The 27,330-nt window shown below is 44.1% G+C and overlaps 1 protein-coding gene across 9 annotated transcripts in view; it reads left to right on the top strand.

Moving 5' to 3' along the window:
• Window positions 1–27,330, top strand: part of KALRN (kalirin RhoGEF kinase) — a 1,569,312-nt gene that overhangs the window by 1,272,616 nt on the left and 269,366 nt on the right. For 5 of the 9 annotated variants that reach the window (XM_085647304.1, XM_085647302.1, XM_085647303.1 and 2 more), the window contains exons 36-37: window positions 5,792–5,896; window positions 20,059–20,154. In XM_085647304.1, coding sequence (XP_085503430.1) covers window positions 5,792–5,896; window positions 20,059–20,154 — 201 coding nt within the window. The remainder of the gene's footprint in view (window positions 1–5,791; window positions 5,897–20,058; window positions 20,155–27,330) is intronic. The other 4 variants (XM_085647305.1, XM_085647307.1, XM_085647306.1 and 1 more) reach the window with 1 other exon arrangement.

Here is a 27,330-nt window from a genome sequence, read left to right as displayed (position 1 = left end):
GGTATCGGTCCGAATGACCCTGCGGCTGCTGGGACTCATCCTCCTGCAACCTTATGGTGGACTATGCCAGGTGGCATATGCGGGCTCTGCACTGGGACCTGAAGTTCAGTGGGCACAGCATCGGGGGAATCATTCCGATTGCGTCCCGATCTCGGAGGGCACAGTACACCAACTGCAAAGGTGGCTAACGAACCGGGATTGGTCAACAGCAGATATCTCTCTTACCCAACCAGAGTTCACAGTGGTGACAGATGCATCATTGCTGTGGTGGGGCGGCCACATGGGAGCGGCGGAGAGCAGAGGCCTCTGGTCTCCGGCGGAGTCTGGGCTCCATATCAACCTTCTGGAGCTTTGGGTGATTCGTCTAGCACTAAAGGCATTCCTCCCCTCTGTCCAGGGAAGAGTGGTGCAGGTGTTCACGGACAACACCACCGCCATGTGGTACTGCAACAAACATGGCGGGGTAGGGTCGTGGACCCTATGTCAAGAGGCTCTCTGCCTTTGGACATAGCTGGAACATCAGGGCATATCCCTGGTGGTAGAACACCTGGCAGGTTCTCTGAACACAAGGGCGGACAAACTCAATCATAGGTGCATGATGGATCATGAATGACATCTTCACTTGGAGGTGGTGCAAGGTCTCTTTCAGCGGAGCGGCTAGCCTTGGTTAGATCTATTCCCCACTGAAGAGAACGCGTAATGTCAGCAGGGGAGTTGCGGTCTTCTATACGCCTTTCCGCCAATACCACTTCTGCCCAGAGTACTGATGAAGATCAAGCGTGACCAGACCCAAGTCATTCTTGTTGCCCCGGATTGGGCACGAAGAGTCTGGTATCCCGAGCTTTTACACATGGTCATCAGTCCTTCGATCAGACTGCCTCTTCGGTAGGATTTCTGTCGCAGCAGTATGGGACGGTCCTCCACACAAACCTGTCCAGCCTCCACCTCCTAGCGTGGAGATTGAGCGGCGACAGTTGACAGCTTTCGACCTTCCTCCCGAAGTCTGTGGTGTTATCTTGGCAGCCAGGTGTCCCTAAAACGGTATACACCTGTAGATGGAACAAGTGTATGACATGGTGTGCAGCACAGTCTGTGGATCCACTTTCTGCCCCCTGTTTCTGAAGTTCTCCTCTTATTTCTTTCGCCCAGCAGGGCTCTGCTCTGGGCACTCTCTAAGGCTATCTTTCAGCCATTTCGACCTTCCTTCTGCTTCCTGACCAGCCCGCTCTTTTCAAGTCCCCTATTGTAAATCACTTCCTTAAGGGCATTACTCACTTGTTTCCTCCAACTCCTTTCGTGATATCCCAGTGGGACTTGAACCTGGTTCTTACTTATCTTTTGTGTGCTCCTTTCGACCTGCTACATAACTGTCCTCTTAGGCTCTTAACACTCAAAACTGCCTTTCTGGTTGCCATCACCTCTGTTTGCAGGGTGAGTGAGCTACAGGTCCTTTCTTCTAAGCCTCCTTTCCTGGCTGTTCATCCAGACAAGGTTGTCCTCCGCACTAGGCCTTCTTTCCTTCCCAAAGTGGTTACCTGTTTCCATATAGGACAGACCATCACTTTGCCCACCTTCTTCCCACCTCTGCATCCTTCTAAAGAGGAAGACAGGCTCCACCGCCTGGATCCAAAACGTGCTCTTTCGTTCTACCTGGATTTCACAAAACAATTCCGGGTGGATGACCAGCTCTTTGTTGGTTATGTGGGCGCCAAGAAAGGTCTGGCAATGCAAAAACAAACCATCTCCCAAAGGGTGGTTCTTTGCTTCAAAATCTGCTATTCCTTAGTGAAAAAGGAACCTCCAGTGGAGTTGTGTGTTCATTCCACCAGGGTGACTGCAGCCACTACTGCTTTGGGACTTGGAGTCCCCCTTCTTGACATCTGCCAGGCAGCTACGTGGGCTTCACTGCATACGTTTACCAAACACAACTGCCTGGACAGCCAAGTCTGGAAAGACTGCTTCTTCGGCTGTTCCGTTCTCTAAGACTTTCTGGTGTGAACTTGGTTTGCAGACCCACCACTGGGTTTGGTATTGCTGGGGTATCTGTTCTAAAGTGAGACATCCATAACTGTCTCTTTCAGATGACCTAGTTACTTAACCTTGGGTCACAATAGATCTGTAAGAGACATAGATTAGTTATGGATTCCTCACCGCCCCACCCATCTTCCCCGTTCTGCAAACTGATTTCTAGGGTAAGGAACCTCCCTTTTCAGGGCCCTAGTTTTGTGCACCAGTGGTCAGTGTCTTACATGGCTCTGTGCTTCTGGCGTGGACTGTCATTTAAAGAACTGATGTCAGCGCGCGAGGGCGGTGATTAAGTAGATACCGCAACGTCATTCCGGCAACCATGACGCCAACGACTGACACGGAGTCGACCGACACCACCTATCGACGCGCAGAGGTACTACTGTGGAAAAAATTCTCCAGATACAGTCTGACACCTGGGGGTCATTCTAAGGTGAGGAATCCATAACTAATCTGTCTTTTACAGATATATTGTTACTGAAGGTAAGTAACTTTTATTTTTCTGAATGTCTATGGCCTCTAATTAGTATCTGATTGAAACTTTGAAGTAGTAGCTTTATTTAGTGAACATTAAGGTTGTCCTTAAAATTGTCCTGAACTCAAGGTGCCATAATACTGAATCTGTGCTAACAGTATCTGTGGCATCTCTATTACTGGGTAGCAGTATTACAGGGTACTACAAGTGGAACCCATGTAGGAGGAGAGTGGGCGCACACTGCCCCACACTACAGCTCTCAGTTTGCCCAGATGCATCATAATAAATGCAGTGCATGATAACACTTTCTTCTGTGTCAGGCTTTTTGTTTTTCACCCCTGTAGTCCTTATGCAGAGTGCAAAAATGTGTGGGAATCAATATTTCTGCATTAATTTCAGCATGTGAGCTCATGTTTGCATCTTTCTTTTACTTTTTACGGAGGACTAAGTTATCTGGTGTTGCCAGGAGGATTTATTGCTGGTAAGATTACAGAAATGCCTTGTGTGGAAATCCTCTATCACTTCTGATGTGCCGTTCAGTTGGTAACTTATTTAACTGTAAGGATCATGAAGTCTGGGACACTTTTAATGAGCACTTAAGTGGCAATGTAGTGATTGTTTGGTACAATGGAAAGAGCAGGTTCGTCTGGAAACTCCGCTGAACAAGAAAAAAATCAGAGAGCTCCAAAAATATGATACAGTGGATGACACAGGAAACCATAATGTCCAACATTGGAATTGGCATACTATGCTCCCCTCCTCCTTTGAACCTCCTTTTAAGTGCTCTCGGAGCGCTTTACTCCATGAAGTCGCCCACTTGTAGCAGCATAACAAGTTTTAACATTGGAATCTACAAGTCTGGTCTGGAATTGCATCAAATGGTGATCTTGAATGGCTGATATTTATTTTTTTTACCCGAAAGCATGGGCTTTATCAACTTTTGTAGCTCAAAATTTAATATAGCATTTTCTGCTATATTCGACTCCAGTCAGTGACCCCATCATACCTGCAAGAATTTCCAATTGCCTTGGTGCTAGGCAGCAAACTATTTGATCCTTGTACAAAATAGCACATACATTCACATTGCGCTGATAAAAATTGTTTGCAGGATCGAGAATACTAGGAGAGCTCTTTTCAAAAACAGGCTTGCAGTATGCAATATCAGTTGAATACATATTAGAAAATCCATATCAAGCATAACATGTAATGGTATGCTGGACTTCGAAATGAGGACATTTAGGCAGTACTAAAATGCAAAGCTACCCTAAGAAATAGGGTACTTTGCAACTCCTCAGAACCGTCCGACGTGCGGTCAATTTCTCTTCTGTCTAGAAATGTACTTCTCGCAGTATAAGTCCAATACCAAATATTAGGAAAATTTAAGACCAGCAAGAGGTTCTTTAAATTCTACATAAAGACACCTGCTGCACGAGGCAGTTCAATGCTAGCAATTCTCATCAAAACAAAATGGAGTTCTCCATTTTGTATGCAATCTCTTGACTGAAGCTGGAGAACAGCAGTTCACCGGCAGGTCCATAGAGAAAGTATATTATGAGGTACTTTACTTTTATCTAAGGCTCTGTTTGCTTTTAAAGGTTGACCTAGTATGCTTGCCAGCGTTTCCTCAGAGTGAGCATCGCCAGGCAGGGAAACCAAGAATTTGTCAATTTCAACTTTTACAAACCATATTTTGGCTGTTAGTCTTTCCACTTTGGATTCTTGCTGATAAAATCCTGTTGGTATTCTTCATGCTCTTTCATGAATAATAGTCATTCTTGCATATTGGTGCAAGTGTTTCAGGAAATCAGGATTGTTCATCAGCCACAGCTAGTAGGTTCAGAACAATGGTGACCTCATATGAGCTATCGAGCATGGCCTAGGGTGAAACAAGATAATGGATATGAATATGTTACCAATAATTGTGCACACCTTGACTATTTTCTAGAGTAAGGCGTCTCTTGACGCATCTACACACGTTAAAAGCCTGTTCATCTGAACTGCCACAAATACTAAAAATTAAATTAAAGAAAGAATGAAGTTTATTAACTCAGTTGGTAGGTAGCATCATTCTTTCATTACATTGTGATAAATGGTGTACAGTAGACCAGAGGGTCATTTCATTTAAGCATTTATGATTATGGGTAGTAGTCCAACAGATCTACTGTTTTACGTACTCTCACATGCGTTTGTGAATCGGCCCTGAAACCTATAAGTTCCTATTGAGAAAAGTGCAACGTGAACACGATCCTTCCAATTGTGTATTATAATTCCCATTTTTTATCTTTTGTAAAAGAGTACTTCAGTAGTACTACTTTGTGTAACCCAAAATGCCGTTATGAATAGGTCGCTTAGTTTCTAAACGTCAGACACCATAGAGCTAACCATATACTTTGTTCCTAACCTTTCTCAAATGTTACACATTTCTATTCATAGTCATATCCCATTGTAATAGCTGGAGTTGTCAATCATTTTGCCAATTTTCCTGTGTTCTTGAAGATGTAGTCTTCTCACTATTTTTTTTATATTTTATTGTGGACCTGAAATTTATTTCTGCTATCTACCCTAACTATTCCTCTTTTAATATTTTCAACGTTGGTGTCCGGATCTATCTGGGTTTTTTTTGGTCCGGACCTACAATTTTTTTTTCTTCTCTCTATTATTAGCTTTTCCGATATTTTAGCCACTGTAAAATGCTTGTTTTCGCTCACAAAGATGCTTGCTAGCGCTTCTAGAGACACCATCTCCATTACAGGTGTTCTTCTCAAAGTGGAGAAGGAAATAAGTTGCCACAAGCACTGATGTAATGAATCACGTGATTGCAATAAGTAATCTGCTATTTAATCTGTGAGGAAGCTCATTGTTGGTGTTTTATAGGTTGTCGTTTCATTGGAGTTAGAATTAAAGCATTGCAACTGTTTTGGTTCCATGTAAGTGATTTTGTCAATCCATTTGTCATGCTTTAAATGATACAATTTGAAGTCCAAAGATGCATTTGAGTCTTATAGTATATGGCTTCCTCTCTCTAGTCTTTAGATGTCTTCATAATAGATCCTCAACAGCAACCTCACACCTTATATTCCGGAATAAATCAAAGCTAACTGTTGTTGACTTTAAATTGCATATCTTGATACATGCTATCAAATTAAAGGAGAGCTGATCTCTCAATGCCTACTAATTTAAATTCTGGCCTTCAATATCAAAAAGGAGAGCAAATGTTATTGGTGGAAGAAGTGACCATTGTCAATGGGAACTTGAAAGAAAAAAATGATTTGTTGCTTTTTGTGGTTGCAGAAGACCAAAAAGGTTTGGGTTGATGATGAACCAGATGAAGAATCCCACACCCCCCTTCCTCCGCCAATGAAGATTTTCGATAACGATCCTGCTCAGGATGATCTGGTAAGTGGCCAGTTATCTACCTGCAAGATGTACAAAGAAATTTCTTCTGTATAAGTATGTGTACATATATAGACTTCCTTTGCTTTCTCTGATCTTATGAGCTGGATGGATTTTTGCTGCATTCAAAATTAATTGATTTGTTTTTGTGTAATGCTATGGGTCGTTCCGGTCAATTCTGCATTTCGCTAAAGATCATTCATCCGCATTCTGTGGTAGTCTGTTCTTTCAGTCACTACTAGTTCACGTAACGTGTTCCCTAATGTACTATTTATTTGTACATTTAAGGTCAACAGCAAAGACGTCTAGTAGCATTTTCTTTTGTCTAGCAGTAATTGAGACACAGCATTTCCACTGTTAAGTAGAGCATTGACAGGAAAACATGATGCTCCTTTCAATGATTCATAAGTCATATTTCAGATCAAATTAGTGAAATAGGTAAGGGGAACACCTCCATACGAGTAGGGAACAAGGGCATGCACACATACCCTCAAGCAACACATGCATAGAATTTGCAAAATGTGCCTACCACAGCCTACCACAGGTCATAGAATCTGGACCTCGTTTCTAGGGGGTACTAACATGAACGCTCTGCAAATTGCACTTCACAAATGGCAGTTTTTCTGCTTCCTGTAGTCTTCAAATCCTGCTAAATATTTTATAATTGGTGTCTTAATTTCTCACAAATGCACCCTAAGCCCCATCTCGTCCTCAACATTTGTGTTGTAGGTATCTAGTCTAACCCTCTTTCTGTTTACATATTTTGCAGTATGCTCAAGATGCAAAATCGTTAAAAGGATGGCATCCACTGTGAGATGTAAAGGATAGTGCTGCTTATCATTCACACCCAATGATAGGAACATGGTGTTGGGACTATTTTGAGTCGAAGGAGGCTAGACAACTCCTACTTGAGTATCAAAACTTAGTAGCCCTAAGGGCTATTGCTTAAAAAACCTGGTTAAAATTGGGTGTGGTGAATTAATTCTTATTTTAAACAAGAATCCAAAGAATTTAAAACACATAGGTCTTCGTTTATACTTCTGAAATGTGTTTTTGTGGAGTCTTGGCTGGATTTGAATTCTCAAATGTCGGTGCTTTTCTTTTTGAAGTAACCGTACAAGTTTCTGAGTCAAAGGGCGAGTAGACATCTTTTTTTGGTGTTCTTTTTATTTACATCAAAGGTGCACAATTATGACCCTTTTGGGACAGTCACCGATTGTCCTGTCAGATCACCCGAGAATAGCACAACTGTCGAGCAGGAGTCTCCTGCACATATCGCCGTTAGTGGAAAAGATCTGGTAAAGTGCTTACATTTGCGATCGCTCTAACTTCCTAAAAAATGCATCTTGTCCATTTTATATGAAGTTTTCTATAAATAAGGTGCACACTCAAGCAGAAACCTAAATGCTGCTTCAGCAGATGTAGTGTGAGGCGCATGAAGATGGGCAGTACAAGTGAAAATGAGGCAGATCTTTTATAGGATGCAGAATGTACGCTTGTCGTCATTTTAATTAGTCAAATTAAAATAGATCCAATTAATCAAATCAAGGCTCACTGCAATTTGAGGTACAGTGTGCCTGCCGTGCAGGGAATATTAACCCCCTTTTAGTGACATAGTGAATTTCCAGAAAGTATTGAACATTAAATATTACGATTGTACAATATAAACTGTTCTCCACCCTCAGCCTATTACAAACCCATATAGATTCCGTCACTAAATGTATTTATGTTCCTTGTTAATAGAATAGTCAGGTTGGGGTTAAAGCAGAAAGAGTACTGTTATAATACGTTCTTGGGGCCCTGCTATCCGCCTCCAAATGTTTTCACCACAACAATAAGTGACTTGTGTTAAGATAAGTAAGAGGTAATTTGAAACAACGGACCTTTAATTGGTGCTTACATATGATTTGGCCAGCATTCTCACACTCCAACCACACCAAATGTATGTCCTCCCTTGGTCTGCTAATGGTTAACTCTTGGACTTGAAGTTCTTGCTGATCGTGGTTAACCCATGGCCTTCAGTGGTAGCACAACTTATCTTTCTGATACGCAGACCTTGTATCTGCTTCACTTCTAAATTTTCTCACTCAGCAAAAGGCGGCGATATCTCAGTAAATGGGAGGCATAGTCCAGTTCTGTTGGAATTTCTCCCTTTCTCTGTGGCTTGTGTCCAAACTGACGTTAATGTCTACACTGTCAAGACCAGTGTTTATATTCCATAAGCAGGCTGTTGGAAGCTCTGGTTTTTCGACTATGATGTCCATCCAAATCTTTGGACGAGGTGCAGGAGCGTCGGCACTTCAGGCGCCTCTCCTCTGTGGAGCTTGCGCCAGATTCCGCTCTGTGCCTCCATGTCTTTACTGGAGCTAGAGCTACCCCACCCAACTAAAAGAGTAAGATGAGGCCATGCACCTCATATTTGGGCAGCTCTACCCCTCTGGATTGCCTTTGGCCCTATGACTTCGGGTGGGGTTCCCACTGGATTGTTACTGGCAGCACCATTTGGGCCTTTGGTTCCGTGCAGGATGCGAAGCAGCGCTACCCACCAGATCGTGACCTTCCTCTGCGCTCACTGTGGTACCAACGCTCCCGGCAACACCATCCCCATCGTCAACACGAAGTTAGACTGACGTTTTCCGAACTGGACCATGCCCTCTGAGTTGGAGCCAGTGCCTTTTTCTTTTGACAGACTTGAAGAGGGAGAAGAAAGGGAGGGATCTGAGGATGCTTACGGATATCAGCATCCCCTACTTGACACAAAGGACAACTAGTATGAGTAACTGGCGGATCCCAGTAGGTTAGAGACACCACCGAACACTCTGACTTGGTCTTTCCCCTTAGTGTGGCTATTGAGGAGTGTGCCTTATTCATTGTGGTGGTACGACAGCCGGCTGAGGGCTTGGACCTTCACTTTCCCTCAGTGGCAGTCAAAATAAATGTCTTGGCAGAGGTGCTTCAGCCTGGAGTTGCCTCCTCTGAACCCCTACTCCCATTTACTGAAGCCCTTACCGATGGCCTACTCGGGGCTTGGTAGAAGCCCAGCACTGAGGCTCCTGTGTACAAGACAATTGCCCACTGCTATTGCTCTGCTCCAGGGGAACCTGGCTTTAATCACCCAGTACCTCACCACAGAGTGATTGGTGTTTCAAGCCTCCACTTCTTGAGTCAAATCTGGCACGTTCCTACCTCTCCACTGGGTAAAGAATGCACAACGCTCAGTGCCTTCTGTAAGAGCATGTTCTCTTCTGCCAGCCTAGCACTGCAGTCGGTGAACACTGTGTGCTTGTTGAGCCAATAAAACCATACTATCTGGCACTCGAGTGCAGATGGTGGGAGGGACAGGCAAGCAATAAACAGAATGCGGATGCTGGAAAGTACAAAAAAAAAAAAAAATACGTATGTTACAAGCACGTGGCCAGTGGAAGGACACTGGCTGCCGGGAGCAGAACTTGGTCCAAGCTCCTCAGCAAGGATGAAGACGTGAAGATGAACAGGAAGCTGGAGGTAGGAAGGCGCTTACCAACAGGAAGAAAAACAAGAGTGACGTGGGAGCCAACCAAAGGTAAGTAAAGGTAATGAGTGCTCTAGAAGCCACATTTTAAGATTTTCTTTTCGTGTTTCAAGAAATTTCGCAAGAACGGCGCAAGTGCTGTGTAGGCGAAACCTAATAAAAAGGGGACCATTGAAGTCTCATACTTTCTAACTCCTGATCAGGCACTGATTACTCCAACCCTCAATCCCCAAATGTTTCGCCTTCCCTCTGTTCCCCCACACATCTCCTGCTTCATGCGTGCTGACCAGGTACCTCAAGCTTCTCTCGTGTGAAATTTTTGCATTTTGGGGACGGCAGCTCTATCGGCAAGGCTGCTCCATCATTGCCACTATCGTACCCTTCCTTCTCTCTCTCTTGGTCCATCTTTCCATCTCCCCTGACTTCCGTTTTTAGGTCTCGCCTGACCCAGCGCATGCGCTGGTCTGGCGAGACTTATTGAGAGGGCTCCAAAAAGTGCTACCAGGCCAGCCTAGAGCTACAGTGCATGTGCGCGGGCGCGCGCGCCGCGCTTACCGCGATTACTTTCACTTTCGCGGCCGCTTTGATGTTTGATCGTGGTCACTTTCGCGGCAGCTTGGCCTAGCCAATAGGTCTCGCTTTTGGGACCTTATAAGTATTTAGTTATGCATCTGTTGCATGGCTAAACACTTATAAGGTCCCAAAGGCGAGACCTATTGGCTATGCCAATGCTTGTTTGAGGTGGCCTAAAGAGCTGTACGAGGATCACTCCGCAAAGTGTATGTGAGTGGGAATATTGTAGCCACAGAATGTACCTTCGGGCTAGAGCTCAGCTCCAGCAGCATGCTTATATTTTCGAGTGCTATTTTGGAAGAAGAGACAGTGTCGTGCTCAGTGTGGCGAGACACCGCAACGAAGAGATGTTCTCGAGGGCATCACGTTCGCAAATCATTGCATCCCCAGCCTTGTTTACTTAAACAGAAAACATGTTGACAGGTCGCGGCCTCATTAAGTGGGATGAATCCTTTCAATGCAACAGGAGGGCCGCTCATAGGACCAGTGGCGAAATGCCTAGGAGCATTAGTGCATGCGTAGGGAGTGTTTGGTGGCATGCAGCTGTGCGCTCTCTGCAACATCCATCTTGCCAGTGACACGGAGCGAGATCGGGGCGGTGGGGGGCGCATCCCAGCAGCACCATAATGGCGCCCGTTTATCAGCGCTCTGTGCCGGACTGCGGGAAGAAACCAAAAATAACTGAAGAGCCGGCGCCCCGCCTTCCATTTATGCCTTGTCAATCAGCACACCAGTCCACGACAGGCCGCCGCCGCAGCTGTACTTGCCTGGCGCGTCAGCCGGCAGTGAGATACCCAGGTGCCTCGACTCCGCGGTCACTGCGCAGGCGCTTTATCCAGCCGCACTTCGTAATCTCCTGTGTGCAGTTGCTGGGGCTTCCTGTGGTGTGTGCACAGCACTGCCTTGGGTGCGCGAACCCCGCACTCCGAGTAACGCCTGTTTTCAATAATGGAACACTGAGCCTACTCTAGATTCTAAACCTGACCGTCTCCCTAAAATGTTACATTAACCGTTACTCCCACTATCAGGCTGACCATGAACCCTGCTCTCTAATCCTAGCAGGGACCCCATTGCTCGCCCCGTGCTGTGAAGTGCCCGAACCCTGAGACTAACCCACGTACTGCCGCATGACATTGTTCTGCATTCTGTCACACTGTTTTTGCTGCCGTCATCTCATTCCTTTACACTAATCCTTTACATTCCCCTAACACACACCCTCCTACTTATTGTGACCTCTGTTTTGCCCTTTAGATTGTATCTAAACCCCCTTTTATTTCTCTATTTTCAACTAATTGCTTTAATACTTTGTGATTTTTCAAACTTTACACCACAGAGGGGGTTCTTGTAGATGCTCGGCATATGTGCAGTGACTGGTGGGTCGGGAGATAACATGGGAAACTTGTCCGTTTCTTAGCCATCATAGAAACTGCTTTTATCAGGCAGGATGGAATATTGCTCATGGGTAACCAGGATGTCTACAAATAAAATGTAGAAGGTGATCTATCTCATGCCACAGCAGTCAGCAAATTGATCAAAAGGGCTGCATGTTAACTAAGCCCAGCATGGGGGCGTTGCAGCCCAAATTAGGGTAAATGGAGGTATGATATATCAACTTTTTACTTTGGTGTTGCGAAGCTATTTTGCCATGGACTGTGTCTGTGTGGGTCAGTACTGTGTTTGAGTCAAGTTCGCAGTGTGAAATATTTAGGCTTTGCTCAGAATGTAGTCTTTTGGGGGAAACGGAGGAAAAATACACTTTCTCGCAGTCATGGTGTGAGGTAGCACCACTCGCACCAAGTTTTAGGAGGGGCAGATGGCTTGGAGAATCTCTAGGACAGCCTTAGTAAGAGGGTTTAGTGGCCTCTGCTAGGGGAGGCAAGGTACCGGAGAATCTCACAGCTGCGGTGCAGAGCCAGTGATTCCCTGATCATTAGGGTAAAAGGAAGACCAGAAATCTCACTTGCTGTACTGGTAGACGGTTTTTAGGGCCTTTCTTGACACACTAGGACACTATACGAGCAATGGAACACGAAGCAGACAGTCACCAAAAATGAGTGCAGAATTGCTTTGTGCCCTTTATCAAGATGTAATGGGTATTTGAGTTTTTTATTTTCTCCCGACTCTTTTATAAAAAATTAAAAAAACGAATCCATTAGGTTCCTGGGGCTGCAACTGGCAAATCCACATGCAAGTCCACCAGTGTGAGGCAATTTTACACTGGTACATGACAATCTCGCTGTAGTCTTGAAGAGAGATTTGTACTGACTAATCAGTACAAAACGTCGCCTATGCATTGTGCTGTCAAGTCAATTTCACAGCAGAATAGCACCGCACTGGTGCAGAATTGCCTGCAATCATGATAAATTGAACAACCAGTGTAATTTGTGATAGAGATGAAAGGCTGTGTGCGTGATAAAGCACTTGATCGTGTATCTGTTTAGCTTCTAATTCCCCGATTAACCTGTGATTCTAAGGTGGATTTTCCAATCACTTTTCGTGTTATTTTTGTAAACCAAATTTTTTGATCTATACTTGGTTTATCTGTTATTCACTTGGGTTTGCGTTCTTCATTGGAATAATTGTTTGTGGCCAGTGTGGCGTGGTACTCCTAAGAAGCCAAATTTGACCTCTGAAAGTGAGATTTAAAAGGGAGCGAGGCAGTTCTCATGACAGTGTGCAGTCATTTTGTGATGCTATTCCAGCCATGCACTAATAGATGCTATCGATCTGCTCTAGATCTCATATCTGTGTGTGTGTATATAGATGGATAGAAATAGATATCTATATCTATCGATCACTATCTGAGATAGATAGATCTATATCTATCTGTATACACATACACGTACTCGGATATCAGATCTAAAGCGGATCGATTAAAAACTATTTTTTTTATTTTTTTTTTTAAATATCTTTATTAAGATTTTAATCCCCCATTAACCATGGGAGATCAGTGCAGGTACATAATGTCATAAAGCAAACACATATCCACCAAAAAATATTATGTCTCATAAGGCAAATAACATCTTAAACAAAAAAGGTGTACATATAACAAATAGAAAAAGGAGAAGGAACGGGGAGCAAAAAGAGATAATAAAGTAGAAAAAAACATTCCTATAAGGCTTAGAGGAAAAGCCTAATTCCCCCTTCTTATCAACCATCATCTTGCTAAACAAAATACATAAAATTATATTGATTCCTTCCATTTTATTAAAGGTGCCCAAATGCTTTTGCCCAGTAATTTCGCTTTTATTCCCTTCCTTTCATAGATTGCACTTTCTATTGTATATATGGAGAGTAAGCGAGCTAGCCATTGTTGAAATGTAGGGGGAAGGGGATCTAACCAGACAGAGGCAATGTTTATCCTTAACCGCCATAGCAACAGAAATAAATTGATAAGCAATTTTATCTTGATTTATAGAGCTTACTCCTAACAAAATGATTTCATGAGTTAATATTATTTTTACCCCAAGTGTATGATCTAAGTATTCCATAATTGAATCCAACAATGGCTGCAGCTGCGGACAGGAGGCAAACATATGCACCAGATCCGCTTCCAATCCCCCACACGGTGGGCATACAATCCCTGTAGAGCCACCCCATTGTGCTATTTTGGCCGGGGTATAATATAAAGAGAACCGTTTTAAAATGTTGTGCTTGTAGCCCAGCCAAAAATAGAACTGACTGACCCAGCTTTAAACATTTCACAACTGATCCGGGGGCAGCCCCAACACGCTCAGCCCACTTACCCTCATGTTTAAGTAAATAATCTTGTTTTAGATTAGTCAATTCCGCATAGATTAGCTTAATCGTCCCCTTAGCGTCATTTTTCATAATATCAATTATGCTATTGTTAGCGAACCCCAATGCCCCACCAATTTTCTTACAGAAAAAACTACGAAGTTGTAAATACTTGAAAAAATTACAGCTTTCCAACCCAAAGTCCTTCTGTATATCTTGGAGTTGTCGAAAACCTTGCTCTTCTATTATATCCCCGGCTTGACAAATACCCTTGCTGGCCCATCCAGCCATAACTTCATCCGAAAATACCTCGGTAAGCATTGGATTTTTAAACAAAACTGTGTAGAAATTAAGCCTCCCTAATCCAATCTTTTTCTTTAGCCCCCCCCCAAATCTTAAAAGCAGCGATCAGCGTCTTAAATTTTGTACGTTTGTAGTAACTGGGTTCTGTAAATTTTAAAAAAACAATATTCAGCATTTTGGCCCAATAGTAATCTATAAACATCCGGGAGATCATTTTCCGTTTCCATTTCCCCGGAGCACGGCCCAACCAATATCCTCATATATTGCAGAGTAGCTGCCCAATAATAGTTACGAAAATCCGGGACGGAAAATCCTCCTTTCTCCCGTGATAAACACCTAAACCGAAGAGCCCGCCTAGTTTTCCCATGTGCCCAAATAAACCTATTAACTAAACCTTCTTAAGTAACAAACCAGAATTTTTGAAATTCTAAGGGAATAGACCTAAAAAGATACAATACTTTTGGTAAGAACAGCATCTTAATGAGATTGCACCGACCCACAAGAGAGAGATGGAGGTTATTTAATCTAAAAAAATCCCCCCTCGCTTTATTGACTACTGGCTCCATATTAGCGGCCACCAATTTCCCAAGATCTGAGGTGACACGTATCTCCAAATAAACTGCCGAATCAACAACCCGAGCGTCTTCAAAATTAATAAAACGATTCTTAATAACTTGAGTCTTAGTTTTATTTAATGCGTATCCTGAATAGATACCAAACTCACTAGAAATTGACTCAACCCTTTCCAAAGCCGATTGCGGGTCCGCTGTAATAATGGCCACATCATCAGCGTATGCAAGCACTTTAGTTTCTATCCCCTGGCATATGACTGGACAAATTCCACTATTGGCCTCAAATAATCGTAACAGGGGATCAATATGGATGGCAAGCAACAATGGAGACTAGGGACAACCCTGCCTGGTCCCCCTCTGTATATGAAATGGAGAAGTATAATTACCATTAATCTTCAAACGAGCTGTTGGGGCCAAATATAGTACCTGTACAGATTTAATAAATCCTTCTCCCAATCCGAACCATCTCATGGCCTCCCAAAGAAAATCCCAGGAGACCCTATCAAATGCCTTTTCAGCATCTAGAGGGAACACTGACATAGGGTCCCCTGAGATCTCCGTTACATCAAAAAGGGTAATCAATCGCCTTATATGTTGCGTGGTTCCCCGGCCCATAATAAACCCATGTTGACACGGATGGATATTTTTCCCCAAAATTCCATTTAATCTCTTGGCCAAGATTTTTGAATATATTTTAACATCACTGTTCATTAGAGTGATGGGACGATAGGAGCCAGAATCCTTATCTGATTTATCCTTTTTCAAGAATATAACAACATCAGCCCCCGCCCAAGACTCGGGGGTAGAATCCCCCCTTTGTGCCGATAACATAACCTCCACCAGATCCTGTCCTAGTAAATCAAATTTTTTAAAAATAAAATTCCAACGGAATCTGATCTGGGCCGACAGCCTTACCGGACGGTAATTCTTGTAAAGCACCCCTTACTTCTTCCTCTGAGAAAACCCTCTCGAGTTCCTCCCTAACTATAAGATCAACCTTCTGACTGGGTATATTATCTAGATATTCACGAATACCACCAGGTATAGCGGCAGGTCCACCGGTGTATAGTTGCTAATGGAATAATCTAAAAACTTCCCGAATACCTTCCGTATCAGTAATAACCTTTTTACTAGTATCATAGATTTTAGAGATCGTCCCGGCCGAGGTTTTCTGCCTAGCCCTTACTGCCAGCGTATGGCCTATTCTCTCACTAAATTCATGGCAATGCTGTTTTTTAGCCAAAAATATTTCTGCTGCCTTTTTAGCCAATTGTTCGCCTATCTCGGCCTTTTTAATAGCCAGCCGTGAAAGTATCTTATCTACTCCTTCTCCGGTGCTGATAGCTGTAGATAAGATTCCCTCAAGATGATTTAATTCCTCCCTTATCTCTCTTTCTCTTAATCTTTCCATCTTTCGTCGCCGTAAGCTGAAGCTTAAAGTTTACCCTCTAACCCCTGCCTTAAAGGCATCCCAAACAACTCCAACCCGTGTGCTCCCTCGATTAAACTCCCAAAATTCTTTGACCCACCCCTTCATGTTGACAATATAGTCTGGATCATATAATAACCTCCTTTCAAAGGTCCAGCCAAAGTTATTTTTTTCCAACAGACTAATATTGATTGTCAAGACTATGGGATTGTGATCTGATAAGATACGTGGATGCTTCTCAATACCCAAATTAACAAAAGGTTGATTAGATACAAAAAAATAATCCAAACGAGAGAGAATTTTATGTGGAGCTGAAAAAAAGGTACCACCTAAATCAGTAGGTTTTAAATGAGCCCAAACATCTATCAGACCTTTGTTGTGGACTAGGTTATATAGGGCAGTGCTAGATTTCTTTTTCCTTCCTAAATAGTTATTCTCTTGACTATCCCATTGTATCCCTAAGCCGTTAATATTAAAGTCTCCACATAAGACAACTGGGACAGACCATGATGCCAATCCTCCATCTAAATACTCTAACAATTCCGGATCATCACCGGTTGAGCCATACAGTGAACAAATTGTAAATTTAGAGTTATTAACCAGACATTCAATTATTACCCATCGACCCCCATTGATCAACTGATTTACGAAGAACTCTTATCACTTCTCCGAGTGAGGATTGCCACCCCGCGAGTTCGAGCTCCTTGTGTAGTGTATGCAATCAATCTAAAACCAAGGTGCTCCATCAAGTAAGCTCTATTACCCTCTATATGGGTTTCTTGGATACATACTACATCTATTTGTAAAGATTTCAACCAGATCGCTACCTTATTCCTCTTTCCCTGATCATTTAGCCCACAGATATTAATTGTCAAAATCCGAAGATTCATGTCTTGGATTTAAAATTTTCTCTCTTTGCATTAGCACAGTAGACCCATCTGACTGCTAGTCCGACAGACCTTGCCTTGCCACCTGTACTCATTTTTATTTTCCAAATCTTACCAATTATCCTATCCAACACACATTTAACACCGCTCTTCTGCTTCTTTAATTGCCTCTTTATTTGCCTGACACAATGAAACACCTTGACCTGCAGTGATCCCCCCCCCCCCCCTACAGCCTGACCCACAACCCTCCCACCCCCCTCCTCCCCTTACCTCCCTTACAGGCAATTGGGTCACCCAGACCTAAATATGGCCGAGACGTCTTTCACAAAGGAAGCGCCTGACTCCCCCCTCACAAAAAAGGAAAAACCAATATAACCCCAACAATAGTGTATATCACCACCAAAAAGATCCAACCATGTAGAAGAAAAATCTCAGCATATAATCAACATTTAAATAATTACTTCACACTTTTCTTTGATCTTCCTTATTGCCCTGATTACTTTCCCCCGTGCCAGACAGTACTCTCAGCCCACGCGTTTCGATCAAATCATTGAGAAACTCTTGGGCTTTAATCTCTGAAAAAAAGATTCTCGCCCGACCTTTATGAATAACCTTGAGTCTTGCGGGAAACAGCAGAAAGGCATCACATCCTGCCTCTTTAAATGCAGATATCAGCTGGCGCATCCTCCGCTCGACCGTAGTGTGGCAAAAATCCGGCCGAGCAAAGAATGTATGCCCCTCCACTGTTCTCTTAGAATCAGGTCTAGCACGGTCCAAAATTGCCTGTCTCAACAAAAAATTTCCAATAAAAATAAGGATCGCTCTAGGATGTTCTATTTGATTATTAGGCTGATGTTTCCTAAACATTGGGAAACGGTGTGTCCTCTGCACTTCCATCTCCCAGTTCCAGTGATCCAAATCAGGGAAAGCTGCCTTCATTAGCTTTGGGAGGCAAGATGGCCGATGACTGAGCGCTTCGGAGGGAAGCGCCGACCTCTCTCCCTTCTTATTGATTCATTACGCTAAAAATAACCCCAAGAGCTATGCTACAAACTCTCATCTCTTTGTTTTCTACACTCTTGTCAGGAGTAGCTCCCCCACCGGATTTCACCTTAAAGAAAATCTGCAGTTCGAGCTGTCGAGATTACTGAAGTCTCTACCTTCCTACCTTCACGGTCAGCCTGCTCGAAGCGGAAGAGCTAGCGGACCTGGATACCTCTCCGCCACGTCTCTTTCTTGGTTGCTGCAGAACATTACTTCGCGCTGGGAGCGGTCTGGGATGGCTCTGATAATAACTAAGACTCGGGAGGCTGCTGGATCCGGAGACCAGAAAGAGCCGAAGAAGGAACGGCTCCAGGGCTTGGCTTCAGAGACCAGCTCAAGTCAGGGACGGACACGGCATGGCGGTCCCAAGAGGAAAGGTGATGGGAGCAGAGTGGTTGATGCTGGGACTACTGGAGTAGCGGGATGGACAAGACTGCGGGCTGGTAAAGCTGAGGGTGCTCTCAGGCAGCCATCAGTCAACGAGGCATTTAGTGGGGGGAATCTGACAAAGGCACTCCCTAAGGACAATGCAAAAATACTTATCTGTTCCTCTGATATATCCCTGCAGTCAGAAGCAATTTCCCATAAGCTTGATGCAGCCTCGCTAATGACAACTCGGTTGCATCGATTACACAACCAGTGGATTCTGGGAAATGTAGTCAACCTCTGCATCAACAGGCTGAGTCTACAGACCAGAACACTAGTATTATACAGCATTATATTATACAGCAGCATGTGGATACAATATTGGACGGCTCTTCTGGAACTCCTACAGCGGGGGTAATAGAGGGAGAAAATCATGTGCTAAACCCCATGACATAAATAGCTACAATAGCAGCAAAAACAGCAGCGATGGAGAGGAGCTAAATAAGGCTCGAAGTGGCTGTCAGAAGACAGTAACAGACGATTGCTGCATAGAAGGCGTGGCTAGGGCTACGGATCTCCTCCCTGAAACAGATCAAGATAACCTTATGGCTTCTGCACAGTCTTATGGCAATTTGGGGTCCCCTGCTCTCAAATTTGGTGACTTGAATGGCACACTCAGCGAGAAAGATAATCAGGAGGTTAATACTCTTCAGGCATGATTTTGAGTCAACACATGAGTGTGTCTGGAGACGAATCTCTGGTGGCTCAGCAGGGTTCTACTAATTCTAAGTTGAAGTCCAAAACTATCAAGCGTCGGAACAGGGGAAAAGGTCAGTCTTCGGATTCAACCAGCAGACGACTTGAGTGGGACTACTCTGCCTCAACCCCCACAGCTTGCTCAGGTAGCGGGCCAGGGGGTGGTAGTGGAATAGAAGGTGCCAACAAGTCAGGTAGTGCGCCCTCATCACCAACGTTGGAGCTGCTGTACGCAACACTAAAGCAAATGCAGACCGAAGCCCGGCAGGAGAGTAAGAGATCTCCGCTTGCCACCAAAAAGCTACAAGGGGCAATTCGCAAAACAAATAAATTGTGCTCGGACATGTCTGAGCGGATAACTCAGGTTGAAGCAAGGACTGTTGCCGTAGAGGAAGATGTAGAGAAATTACTTGTGGGTAAAGGTGCTCAGGAAAAGCGATTACAGGATGTGGACTGGAACCTTGAGGATTTTGAAAATCGGCAGCGCCAGAATAATATCCGACTTCTTGGTTTGGAGGAAAAAGTGGAGGGGGAGAATATGTTGAGTTTTGTGGTGAAGCTAATGAAGATAAACTATTAGTGCATGGCTGGAACAGCATCTCAAAATTACTGCACACTGTCATGAAAACTGCCTCGCTCCCTTTGAAATCTCACTTTCAGAGGTCAGAATTGGCTTCTTAGGAGGACCACGCCACATTGGCAATAAATGATAATCTATATAGATAGATAGCCAGCCATTGGGCCAACCTTTTGTTTTCAAGATTGTAAAGTTCTAGCCACCTTCTATGAGGCACTTTGTTTTGTTGACTGGGGTGACCACCCCAAAACCTTCGAGTACATTGGCTTAGAATCCTCACCTTGACTAACTGATTATTTCCTGCTTGCTTTCCATTAACATGACTTGCATGACTGCTGCTGTGCTTTCGTCTTACAATACCTGCTCACCCCGCTAACCTGCTTCTTCTTTGCTAACTGGCACCTTGCAGTCCTCCTCTTTGTTAGCAGCTCGGCAGAGCTCGGCAGAAGTACCCAGTGCTGCAGATCTGGTCAGCGCCATAGAAAAGCTGGTCAAAACGAAGATGGTAAGTGTCGAGCTTTAACAGCGGTGACAACTCGTCTTTCAGGGCACTGTGCGTTTGAAACCTGCATTGTTTATATTGATCATTGTTTGCAGGCGCTTTGACTGCATTTCTTCTCCTTTAATATTAGTGGACTTCTTGAAAACATTACCTGGGAGGAACCTATCGACAAGTGCTACTTAAGAACTAATTGTTTTCTAAACTAACATCTTTGTTGGCAGCCTCTCGGACCAAGCTACTCAACTTCTTTCTATGCATGTAGTGGTGTGGGCAGTTCTCTTTTTTTTTTTTTTTTTTTTTTATAAGCACAACCATGTTACTTAATAAAGTTAGACTGGTTAAGTTGGCTCAAGTTTACCCTTTCCTAGATCCACACTTGTTCTCATTCAATCTTGAAAAACATACAAGTATTACAGACCTTTTACTTCGATAATGTCTTTATTTTTTCTGTCACTAACAGTTTTTGGTCGCTTCCCCTCCAAAAGAAGATACCCCAGGAGCCTCAGTAGTTAAAGACCAGTGTTTTTTTAGGGGGCCACACTAACACTCTCGCTTGATTTCAGACTGGGTTCCGCAAAAAAAATGAACTTTTTAACATGGGTATGAAGGGTATTGATCAAAATTCTTTGCCGTATGGAACACAACACAATAAGTAATGAAATTCGGCAAAGCATATTAAAAGTATGAGTTCTCATGCTAAATTAGGCTGGAAAAAAGGGGGTAACGGTAGAGCGCATCAAAAGCAATAAAATAGGGACATGGGGCAGGTGGAGAACCCTAAAAATATGTATTCAAGGAGACGAGACAGTGTGTATGGGAGGAAAGGAGCGCTGGAGAGCCCACTCCCCATTAAAACATGGTGGGGGGGGACATCTCCCTAATTGTTTTAAATAAAGGACACTCATTTTGTTTTTTCTTTGTCATTATTTCATCATAAGCCTTCTAAATTGTTGTTACATTGGCTTTCACAGTGGTGAGACAGTTTTACTAAGTTATGGGGTCCTCTCCAGAACATTGGTTGATAATGAATTGCCTATGCTGGTTCTGCCTCTGTCATCTTTGATAAAACCGACTAAAAGGGTATCGGGTATCTCCGGGACAGTGGGCATAATCGGGATGGCATATTTGACATGAGCAACAGTGACAGCTCTCTGGTGTGGAGTACCACAGAGTTGGATGGCTTCACCTATTCAATACAGCATTAGAAGCCAGTGCTGGTGGGCTTACTGGTTGTTTAAGGACCTCTGTCTGAGTTATAAACGGAGCCACGGCAAGAGCCTATTACAAAGAAGAGCATCTTTAAGAAGTGGGGCAGGAGGCCTGTAAGGCTATTAGGCCATTCCACTCACCTACGGTAGAATGCTACAAATTGAAGGAAGAGAACCTAAAGCCAGACCTCTGAATGTTGGAGCGGAATGTCTGTATCCGCCTTCATTGGCCCTCACACCCGGTCTTAAATGGAGCTCACAACCTTCCAGAGTTCTAAATTTAATAAAAGGATGCTGAACAATGAGGGTTAGTTGTGTGGCCCATTTTTCCTCCAACATGCTGATTTCACAGCGTCCAGCAGACAACCTGAAAATGTTTCCGACAGCCCTGGTGATCCAGAGATCCGGAAGCAGGCTATCCTTGCTTTCCAGTGCTTTGCAAAATAGAAATATGTTTTGGATTCGTCATAGCTGCCGGGAAAGCAAGAGTATGTTGTGGAGAAAATGTATCCCGCAGTCAAGCTGCTTCATTGCATTTGAGGCTTTCTGACTTGCACATTATTAAGCTTTCCCCGCTTGGCGTTTGAAGAGAGAATAGACACATAGGAGTTCCTTTCTACTGGTGATGAGTAGATATATGGCTGCAAACTGAAAGCAGGCCGGTACCTCACAGATTATGAGGGTGGATTTTCAAGGTAGATATTATGGTACCATTGTAAAATAAACACATAATTTGTTCTTAATAAAGCAAAAGTGCAGATGCTGCTAACTTTTTTATTTTTTTTTACAAGCCCACCACCAGTGCTGCCAAATGACAGATCGCTGAATACCAAAGTTCCCAAGCATTGATTCCATCTCATAACTCTTGCACCCCCCTACACTTGTCTTTCTCTGAGTCTTACAATTAAAAGTCCAGGTCAGGGCGATTGAAAATATGCATGCTGAAGCATTACAATTCAGCATATCCTTAAAAAATTCTAACATTGCACACGGGTTACTGGTGTATAGACCCCCTGGGCCTAGAGCCAGTTTTCTTGAGGCCCTCCAGGTGCATCTAGAGTCTTGTACAGAATTCGCGGCCTATACGATCCTTGGAGACTTTAACCTCCATTTGGAGGATGAGAGTAACTCAGATTCTGCAAAACTACTGGACACAATGGAGGCATATGGACTATCTCAACTGGTGACAGCCCCAACTCATGATGCGGGGCACACCCTGGATGGTCTCTTTTCCAGCCACCCAGATTTGGTATTTTATGGGGTTGAATCTCTCCCATGGACCGATCACATGGCAGTGTTCTTTAAGATTGGCCTAAATTTGAGAGTAAGAAGTGATCCTCAAAAGCCCACCAAGATCTTTTTCAGGAGATGGGGTAAGGTCACTAAAGTGTCTCTGATGGAGGCACTGGGACACCCCCCCCTATCCTGGAGGAAAATAATGATACTGCGGTCACCCAATTTACCAAATGGTTTGGGGACGCCATCAATCAGGTTGCCCCTCTTCAGTCAGCTACCCAGAACAGGCGCCCGCCGGGCTCCCCCTGGTATGGCCCGGAGCTGAAAGTACTGAAGGTAGAGTGTAGGCGGCAGGAACGGTTATGGAGAACGGACTACAACAGGAGCCATAAGTCAGCCTACAACCAGGCCCTGCACAATTATAAGCTGGCCATCAGGAAATCTAAGCAAGATTATTTCTCCCGCAAAATCTCCGAGGCCGGAAACTCCTCTAAAGAACTTTTTAAAACGGTGGCCTTCCTGTCTAGTCCGCAGCAGAACAACCAGTTTAGCCCGGATCAGTTTTTTTGTGACCAGCTTGCCTCCTTTTTTCACACTAAGGTTACTGCTATCTATGAGGATCTATCAAATACTCTGGGATCCCCTACTTTGGATTTTCAGCAGGATCCGCCTATTTGCAGGCTGACCACTTTCGATCCCTTAACTAATAAGGAGGTTCTGACACTATTAGGCTCCATAAAATCAAGTGCCGCCTCTGACCCATGCCCTCCGCACATTTTTCATCTGGTGGCGGATAGGATAGTGCCATGTCTTGCAATCCTAATTAATCAGGTACTAGCATCAGGTACCTTTCCAGCTGCCTGGAAGGCTGCCTGTGTTAAACCCCTCCTCAAAAAGGCCTCCTTGGACCCCTCTGAACCTAAGAATTATCGCCCCATCTCGGGCCTTCCTCTGATGGCTAAAGTTGCTGAGAAGGCTATCAATCAACAACTGATGGGGTACTTGGACGAAAACACCCTGCTGGATAGGTCCCAGCACGGTTTTCGGCCTAGGCATTCCACAGTCTGCCCTCTTAACTGCAGCTGAAGGGATTCGGGCGACAGTAGACAAAGGGGGGCGAGCTATTCTCGTCCTTCTTGATTTGTCTGCTGCGTTCGATACTGTGAACCATAGGGTGCTGACTCAGCGCCTCCAGGAGGTGGGGATTGTAGGCCGAGCCCTGACTCTGCTCTCTTCCTTCCTGGAAAACAGAACCCAACGCTTAAATTGGGCTGGTCTACATTCGGACAGCTTCTCTCTACCTTGTGGTGTCCCCCAGGGTTCAGCCCTTTCCCCCTCCTTAATTAACATTTATGTTAAACCCCTGGCCAGCTTGGTTAGGAAGCATGGTTTCACGTTGGTGTCCTATGCCGATGACTCACAGCTAGTGATATCGGCTGTTGAGCATCCTGAACAAATAGCGGCCAAATTCCACGCCTGTCTCTCCGATGTGATGTCATGGATGCATCGGAGTTTTTTGAAAATAAACACAGAAAAAACAGAAGTGATGGAGTTTGGGAAGGGGCCATCGGTTTGGAACTCCTTCTGGTGGCCTGTGGCAGCCGGGCAATGCCCCCTTCCAGTCACTAAGGTGAGGAATCTGGGGGTGGTTTTTGATCAAAAGCTGAATATGTCAGCCCAGGTCAACAGCCTTACGTCCTCCTGTTTTTTTCTGCTCAAGACTCTGCGGAAGATTCTTCCTTATATACCTCTGGCATTACAGAAGACTGTGATGGCTGCTCTTTTCATGTCCAGACTGGACTACTGTAATGCCCTGTTTCTGGGCACCGACAAATTTCAGGTCAGAAAGCTTCAATCTTTGCAGAACGCCGCAGTTCGGGTTATTCTTAATTTACCCAGGGTTTGCTCTACCTCTGCAGGAAGGAATTCCCTCCACTGGCTCCCGGTTCAACAGAGAATCGAGTTCAAGGCACTTTGTTTGGTGCATCGGGCTCGTTTTGGCGGGGGTGCGAATGATGGGACTGACCGGTTCATTCCCTATACTCCGCTCCGTGCTCTGCGATCGGCCAACCTTGGTCTTATGTGTATCTCCAGATTCAATCTTGCCAGATGGGGCGGGCGCTCCTTCGCCATCTGTGCAGCAGGACTATGGAACCAATTTGCCTGTCGAGCTGCGACTACAACCTAGCTATGTCCTTTTCAGAAAATTGCTCAAGCATCACCTATTCCAGGCTCAGCTGTAATCTACTCCCCTGTAAGTCATTCACACCACAGCGCCAAGACACCACATGGTATTCGAGCGCTTTATAAACCTTTTTATACTTATACTTAAAGTTTTCAGGCTTGCTTTCTCCAGCTGTCACTGTATTCCTATCTTTATCTTCCTCATTTTTCCCTTTTCTCTCTCGCTCTCTCACTCCCTCACGCTCTCACACTCTCTCTCTCGCTCTCACTCACTTTTGCTCTGGGTCAAAGTAACCTCTCACCTTAGTGCACAAACTCTCTTCACTGGTGGTTACCAAAAAAACTGCAGCTAATCCTCTAGCAGCTTTGGAGCTTAACAGTGCATTTTACCTTGAGCTTAGGTTAATATAATAATATTGCATTATTTGCAATTAAGTCTCTTTGAATGTCAATTTCTTTGAGAGACTTAATTAGAAATATCATCTCGAATCCATAAAGCTTTTCAATGACCGCCATAAATGTGCTCCAATCAAATTGTAATATGATTCAATTACATTCTGTAAAGGTCCCTACATTTTTCTTGCAAACCGAGGATGCCGCAGTACCTTCTCATTTTGGCCCATTACATGTTTACCAATGCATAGTATGCTGTGTGCTATTGTGCTCTACATGACACAATCACGGTCATGTGAAGGGACTTCTTTACAAAAAAAAAAAAAGTTTCACAGTACACATTTTTTAACAGTGAGTCATCATCTAGGACAAGACGGCCTATTTGGTCTTCACCTAGATCACTCTTGAATGGCCTTGAATTGTGCTGCACTGACAAATTATAATTTGTCGAATGATGGCTTATTGAAAGTTAGTGAGGGATTGGCAACTTCCGTGACATGGACTGGACGCTTTGCATGAAGCAACAGGTTATTCCTAAATTGTAATGGAAAACTGACCCTTTTGCGAAGATCTTTCATCATAGTGATTTAATCCGTTTCACAATTATATTAAAACTGAATTTAATCAAGTTAGTTTGTCAGTTTCCATTTATTGGTAACCAATTGTATAAAGATTCATTGTGTGAGACCAGCATCGATCTGACTAACACAGCAAGATGTTTTATCACTTTTAAAAATTTGTGAGTTTAACATTTATGCATTTTTTTTTTGTTTGAGTACTAGTGTTTATAGTCTGGTTTAGACCCTGTAAGTACATCACTATGTTCCCGACGCTCCAGAAGCCCTTGTGTACGCCTCCATGGAAAAATATGTGAATTTAGTAACTGATTACATTTATTAATGTCTCTCTAAAAACCACCTGTTTCTTTTCACTGTAGCAAACTCCTGACTCCAATTATCCTCCTCTTAAGCAAGACATTATTTCATGGGTCCTTTTCTTCTTTTTTCAGTCTTCTAACCTTTCCTCTCCCTCTGCTTTCTGTATCTCTCTGCTCCTCTCGCCTTCAGAATACTGGGCATCGTGGGTTGGCATGGGGTCTCTGAAATGTTTGTAATTGGATTCTGTGCCTGGAGACCCAGCAGATGGCCTAAGCATTTGTGGTAGTGCGGGTCACCACACGTCAATTGCGAGAAGATTAGCACAATCTTGCTTGTGCACTGCACAAGTGTAGATACTTCAGTGATGTCAGACATGTGCTTTGAAATGTGCACTCGTTGTCGAAAGGCATGCACCGTTTGTGACGGGTGTAACAAAAACTTCTTCCCACAGGTGGACGTAGAATAGTCCGAGCACACAGGGTAAATCATGATCACATGCACTTTATGTCGGGATGTTTAAGGGTGTGAGTCTTAAACTACCTTAAGAATGCCTCACGGTGTAGAGGGGAAGGGGCAGGAGGACAAGACAAGAGCATGGACAGAGCTAACATTAGGGCAGCACGTGCAGGAGCACTGGAGCCCAGGTTTACAATTAGCACACCAGTTATGGCCGTCTTTAAGTACCCAAATAAGGGTAAACGAAGGCCGTTTTGTTCCGTGCTTGCATTAGGGTCCATGGCACAATTGCTGCCTAATTTATAAGAGTGGAGCCCAGTGTCATGACTAGTTGTGTCTTCAAAGCAGTATGGAAAACAGTAGGGGCACCACTGGAATGAGGGAGTTGCGAGGGCTTTCATACATTTCACTTTGTAAGTCCTCCAGAAGCATCCTGAAAACTGTAGCCTTGAGCTTAAAATATAGGGCCTTATTCCAAGTCACCCATTTTCTGAGGAGGTATTTACCACCCCAACTTCTGCACTCCAAAATGGGGGTTGGTGCCATGGTACTGCTTGTTTTCCCCTGCAATGGGATGTGTAGCTCTGAGTCTGTGTTTTCTCATGTGGTGTTTGCACCAGGTGTAATCCCGATTCAGTGCAAACTTCAGTTGGCGCCCAAATCAGTGAGCATGAAACCACATTGCACACCATGGGGGGAGTCTAGAAGAGCTATTAGCACTTGGTTGCTTCAGGTCCTGCAGTTTCTTTGAGCTTTGACCTTTCAGACTTTGAGGCAAAGTGCTGAGGGCCAGACCCAGCACCCTCTTTTGTTAGACTAAGAGT

Source organism: Triturus cristatus, chromosome 3_2 (genome assembly GCF_964204655.1).
Source record: "Triturus cristatus chromosome 3_2, aTriCri1.1, whole genome shotgun sequence".
Taxonomy (NCBI): domain Eukaryota; kingdom Metazoa; phylum Chordata; class Amphibia; order Caudata; family Salamandridae; genus Triturus; species Triturus cristatus.
The sequence above is the reverse complement of the archived record's forward strand: the minus strand, read 5'-3'. Positions and strand labels throughout refer to the sequence as shown.